The sequence below is a fragment of the Hesperophylax consimilis genome, chromosome 3, assembly GCF_061612785.1.
Source record: "Hesperophylax consimilis isolate HC1 chromosome 3, BYU_Hcon_1.0, whole genome shotgun sequence".
Taxonomy (NCBI): domain Eukaryota; kingdom Metazoa; phylum Arthropoda; class Insecta; order Trichoptera; family Limnephilidae; genus Hesperophylax; species Hesperophylax consimilis.
The window spans coordinates 14,759,812-14,766,058 of record NC_142838.1 but is presented as its reverse complement, the minus strand read 5'-3'; the positions used below and the strand labels follow the sequence as shown (position 1 = coordinate 14,766,058).

The 6,247-nt window shown below is 34.7% G+C and overlaps 1 protein-coding gene across 1 annotated transcript; it reads right to left on the bottom strand.

The window, feature by feature from the left end:
- Positions 1–761: 761 nt before the first annotated feature.
- On the bottom strand, positions 762–5,453 carry LOC149425006 (pancreatic triacylglycerol lipase-like). Its single transcript, XM_089650903.1, has 6 exons — positions 5,141–5,453; positions 4,253–4,409; positions 3,324–3,472; positions 2,417–2,662; positions 1,444–1,780; positions 762–887 (listed from the first exon to the last, which is right to left on the bottom strand). The coding sequence occupies exons 1-6, from the start codon at positions 5,193–5,195 to the stop codon at positions 833–835; spliced, it is 999 nt and encodes a 332-aa protein (XP_089507029.1). The 5' UTR covers positions 5,196–5,453; the 3' UTR covers positions 762–832.
- Between the last annotated feature and the right edge of the window lie 794 nt (positions 5,454–6,247).

The window sequence follows — 6,247 nt, the reverse complement described above, 5'->3', positions numbered from 1 at the left end:
GGGTTTTTGTGACGTTGAAACTGACCAAGTTGGCTTTACCCCAGGCACGAACCATCTCGAGATGGTGGTCAATTTTTTGCTTCAAAACTTCCCGAGCTGTTCGGACATCATGGGTGGAAGGAGGCCTGTCAAAAAGATAACCCTCGTGAACGGTGCTGTCATTAGCGTAGCAGTGAATTGGTGCACATTCAACGAGATCGTTGATGTGCAACAAAAACAGCGTCGGAGACAGCACAAATCCTTGTGGCACCCCCGCATTGATTTGGTGCGGTGAGGAAGAAGAGCCGTCAACCACGGTTTGAATTGTTCTTCCCCTCAGAAAGTCCGCAATCCAACTATGCAGGGTTGGGTGTATCCCATGCGATGGTAACTTCCCAATAAGCGCCCGGTGCCAGACTCTGTCAAAGGCTTTGAAGATATCCAACCCAACGGTTTGAGTTTCACCAAAACGCTCCATGTACCGCCCCCAAATATGCGTCACATATCCGAGTAGATCGCCACACGATCGGTTTCGACGAGATCCATATTGCCGATCCTCTAAATAACAATAATAGATAGATATCTTTAAATAACAATAATACTTTGATAATTTATATAGTTTTATAAAAAATTACCTCAAGGGTGTAAAGGTTTAAGTACTAGTTCTGAGTAGTCATCGAAGTATGCACCCCAAACTAAGGATGTAGAAGTGTCAATTTAATAAAATTAGAAAAAACCGTGAAATAAAAATATCAATGTTTTTAGCAAATTTATAAATTTATTATAGAAAGAGCATCATCAAATACAAATTGAAACTGATACAGTTTTATTAGTATTAATATTGATACAGTTTTCAGTTCAGGTAGTAGGGCTTGCCGGAAGAAGTGGTCAAGTGGTAAATTCCCTTGCTGAAAAAATAAAACAATTGCGAAATTACAATACCTTTCTAAAGAAATAGTATCTTAGTCGATACATTTTTCCGTTTCTGCTAAGCATTATTCAGTGCAAACAATTCTATCTCGAGAATCGAACAAGTATCCTTGTTTTTCCATAATGAAGGAGCAATAAATTGAAATGAAAACAAGTTGATATAAATTGTCGTATAAAATGGATTATAATATTTTAAAATGCTCATTTTTAAAACAATATCAATAATAAACGTGTGAAAATAGTCAAATTAGTGCGAATCGCGAAATATGTGCAAACTGTTGTGTGTCAGGCAAAATGTCAACTTACAGTCAAATATAAAATTTATGCCAATTTTGTCTAGTTACTCTAGGTTGTGAAATTGCCGCAAATTTTCTAATAGGTGCATACGGTCTAATAAGTACAATAATGGTGAAATAAGTGCAATTTTTCAGGTTAGTTTAAATTTTCAAAATTGTGCAAATTGTCAGGATAGTACGAGATATAATTGAACTGTCATATTATCTGCGTCAGCTTTATAAATTAGAGGGTACTTACATGGCCTTGACCTTAGAGCCGCCCATGTAGGACTTGCCGAGGTTGGAGCACTTGTTGTTTATGGCCTCATCAGCGGTGGCGCACTGGTTGGCCTGGAAGAAGGTGTTGTCGAGAGAGGAGGCAAAGTACTCGTAGGAGCGGCTGTGCGAGCAGCCTATGTTGATTGCCAAGCAGCCGGGCATGCCGGAGCCTCCGTTAGGGTAGAAGTCGTTGTGGCCTACGGGCTCCTTAAGTCCAAGGAGGCCAGCGTCGGTGTGGATCACCTCCGTGTAGGCCGCGTCACTTGGGCGGATGCGGTCGGTTCCAGAGCCCCATGAGGGACCGGCGGGGTCAAAAGCTACAAACAATTACAATAATTACGTACTGAATCAATGTATAAACCAGGAAGAAGCTCTTCCATCTTAATTAGAAAGAATTGATGTCAAATATATTGAGAGAGTTCGGTTATCATCGTTTAAGTCGGTATAATATATACATAAAGTAGGGGTCTTATGTTAAATTATCTTAATCGACAAATACATAAATTTACAAGAAAGTAAAATCCAACATTTCAGTTAATCGGTTGGTCCACATTTTCACGATATTACCAAATGGTAGCTACCTAACACTATGCCTTTCTTACGACACATTTTTCAAGATGACGTGGTGGTTAAGGTAGCTTTAAAAACATGTGTGTATTTTGTCAAACGTGTTATTGGTATGGAAGGATATGATCTATAGCTAAAGTTTATTTGAAAACAAAAATATTTTCAGCATATCATCAAACTCGTTGGACCATCTCATAGGCATTTCGATCGTTGAAAGTTCACTGATCTACTCAGAGAACGACATTCCACAAATATCTGTAAAAAAAATTGAGGCGACTTATCTTTTTGAGAGCTTTTGAAAAGTACTCCTAACTTGATATATTTGATGTCTGACTAAGGGTTTTATAAACAGATATTAGTAGTGGTTAGAGATAATAAAATCTTACCGGTCAAGTAAGGGATGGTTCCCCTGGTAACCTTCCTGGCGGTCTGTCCAGCGATGTGTCCTCCCAGACTGTGTCCCATGATGTGGAAGCTGCTCACGGGGGCGCCCTGGCTGATGAGCCAGTCGACCAAGTTAGCCTCCCAGGTAGAAACGAGAGGCACGTTGTTCACGGCGGTACCGTACAGTCCATTGGCTCCCTTTCCCCAGTCGACGCAGATAACGTTCACGTCCAAAGCGGCGAGGAAAGCTAAATTAATTTTATAAAATTAGTAACTTTGTAACAGGCGTTCGGAACGTGTTAACGTCTATAAAGGCAATGCAGGAGTACGAGGAGCGGAGGCGTAAGACTCATCAGGACAATTGGATTGAGCCACACGATTATCAGCAAGAAGAAGTAACTTTGTGGTGGAACCATTCAAGGTGGACAAAATACCCTCCATCTCTATTAGATCGGATTATTTTGAACGGACCATGTTTATATAATTAAATTGATTTTGGCTGTTAATATATCATATGAATAAAGGATTTATTGATTCGTGACTATCTTTGTTCTTTCACGCCATAATGGTGTCAAAAAGAATGAAAAAATGTCAAAAAGACGATTCTACCGAAACCGTTTTTGTAATGTGGCATTCAACAATTTTATAATTTAAGCATATGTTTTATAATTTTCTAAAACCATATATTTGAATTTATTTACATTCTACAATGTATCACTGTGGTATGGTTATGTAAATGTTCATGGTTTTATTCACAAAGTTTTTCTGTGGGAAGACTAAATTATGTGTTTTTTTCAAAATTTGTTTCTCGATAAAAGTAAGTGGCCTTCACGTGGCATGAGAAGTTGAGATGAAGTAAGTGCTTTAAGAATTATATTGTTGTAAATATGATCATTTTTTTAGTTTTACCATCCCTGATGTTCTTGTTAACATCGCTGTTTCCGTCGCTGTTCCATCCGTGGGAGATGATCTTGGTGGCCTTACTCTTGGAGAAGTTGGACCCGCTCAAGCTCGCAGCATCTCCGTTCTTGAGGACGTAACCGGTGGTAGGGTTACTCCTAAATATAAAAAATATGAAATTAAAAAGCGCGCATTAATGAATATTAAAATCAAAATTATTTTCAAAAAATCTTAATGTTTATAACTTCTTTTCACTTTATAATAATAAGCCATATTCTCAAGAATATGGTAATTGTTTGGTTTCGAGTTCCTTCTTTTTATACTACTTATGTATATATATCGGCCACTCAGAATGTTCTTTTTGCTGAACGTAAACGGTTTCCTTATATATTTACATTTTATTAATTAATTATAACTATTGATGTTAACTTGTTCACTTCTTATTTTTTTCCTCGTCCATTTTATCAATATATTTTAACAAGCATTGTTGGGGTAATTTTAAGAAAATAACCACTCAGTTTATTATCGTAAAATGCACTTTTCCATACAAACTTTATAAAATTTAATAGCATATAAAGAATCGCGAATATAAGTCTTAATGATATCAGCCACTAAAATACATGAGGCTCTTTTCATGAAGTCTAAATGAGAATCATCGGTGAATAACTAATCATTAGAAAATTTAAAAAAAAATCTTAAGCAAAACTTTAACTCTAAAAATATTGTCACCAGTTATAACCTATCGCTCTTTCTCGTAAACGACGTATAAATCCAAAAGAAAGGTTAAAGTGGCAGTTCCATATAGTAATTTTGACACAATGTCAGTGAATTTATGACATATTTGATGTTTGGTAAACAAAGAAATTATTTCCTATTGAATAAATATTTGAAAGCAGTGTTGAAGTCTTTGTTACTCATGGTTGTGTTATGTAAGTTACCTGGTGTACAGGTAGAATACGACATCAGAGGAGGCGGTAAATCGAGATTCGGGGTCAGTGGCGAGCCTGTCCACAATCTGCAGCTTTCCATGCTTGTCCTCGGCGATAAAGTACCTTTGTCCCTCCCTATATTCCATGAAGAAGGGGTGGAGGCTGGCTGTTGGGACAATACAGCCTTATTATCATCGCAGTAACCTTATTAATTATTATTCTATACTTAGTCCATCTCTCTTTCAAAGTGGATCAAACTGTGTTCTAAATAATTCCTTACAGAGGTGGTAAGTGCTGTGATAAAAATAATAATAATGAAAAAACGAAATATTTCATTACTGTATTTTGAACACCATACCTGTCAAAAAACTGACATTTCAGAGAATTTTATTTTCGGCTACAACAAATCAAAATCTACATATCGTTTTGTCTATTCAATGTGAAAATTGTTTTATTCATTGTAAATATATTGTTGTATTCAATTTGAAAATTGTTTTATTCAATGCGAATATTGTTTTATTCAATGTGAATATTGTTTTATTCAATGTGAATATTGTTTTATTCAATTTGAGTACTGTTTTATTCAATGTAAATATTGTTTTATTCTATGGGAATATTGTTTTATTCAATTTTTATTTATTTATTAATATTTCGGGAAATCGACAGTTTATATATATTTAAGTTTGATCATAAGTATTATATAGCCTTAAATAAAATATAGTGAATCTTGTTTTATTCGATGTGAATATTGTTTTATTATATAAAGAGCTCTTATGAGTGTGTACAACAGCAAAAGATTGAAAATGAATAGTAAAAATATGTGTATATATCAAAACAAACTATGATACATATTGGAATGATAATGAAAATAAATAACTAAATTCAAAAAATAATTACCCGAAATGGAGGCCACTCCCACCAACACGAACAGTGCACTCAAGAAGAATCGCATTTTGTCGATCAAACACAAACTGATACCTACATTTTGCAAAAAAGGTATTTTATAGTATTGGCAAAAATTTATCTAATCTTTCAGATCCACTAGTTTGTTTATGTGCCTGATTATCAAAATGTAATTGTTCTCAATTGTTATCATAAGTTAATTTATTTATCTAATTACGTTAATCTAAATCGAAAGATTTCTACGCCTCTTTTCATTTAAAAGTGTAGTAACAATTGTGGAGGCATAACAACAGCATCACATTGACGTATTTTGAATAAAAAAATATATATCTTGATTGCCACAATTAGCTTTGCAATTTTGAAATCAGTGACATTGACGTATGTCTTAATTATTTAATAGATATGTATATTTATTGTTATTTTACTAATGTCAAAGCTTTGAAGGTTAATTAATTTTTCTTGATTAGTGATTGACATACCTTTTTTATATAAATCCTTGTTTATCCGATAAAATATTTCAGTTTGCTTCTTGGAGCGGTTACTTGGTGGTTTGATTTTAGGTTTACTCATTATAATCTGAAAATAAATAATACATGCATCCAGAGGGGTAGTCATTTATAATAATTACCTATAATATTATTTAATAACAGGAATTTTCACTACTTCAAGATGGGTATGTTCTTTCATCTTAGCTTCCACTCCTTCTAAATCCTCAAATTGTATAATAAAGTGTAAAGCGATCTGATAAAACGGTAACATCCCTAGCAGGGCGGGATAGCGTCATTACTATTGCATTTCACATTATTATTGTATTTGTTATTTTCCAAAAAAATTAAAAGCACTTGCTCCAAAATTACAGTATCCTGCATTTGGACATGATTTTAGATTTTCGCGGCTAAAAGTATTATTTTGATTTTCTGGTTACTATGCCGTGTTACGCCTCCTCCTTTATAGCCAACGTTTCGGACAGCGTTACAGTGTTCATCACTAGGGTATCATATCTGCCCAGATGATTGACAATGTAACGCTGACTATAGAAGAAGGAAGCGCAATAAATCCAACGAGAAAAATAATCACGATAATTATACAGATTAGTACAAA

Coding starts and splice junctions, on each gene's coding strand:
- LOC149425006 (XM_089650903.1), bottom strand. CDS start 5,195: ATGCGATTCTTCTTGAGTGCACTGTTCGTGTTGGTGGGAGTGGCCTCC. Junction 2,663..3,323: donor TAACAAGAACATCAGGGATG/GTAAAACTAAAA, acceptor AAATTAATTTAG/CTTTCCTCGCCGCTTTGGAC. Junction 1,781..2,416: donor AACCATCCCTTACTTGACCG/GTAAGATTTTAT, acceptor AATTGTTTGTAG/CTTTTGACCCCGCCGGTCCC.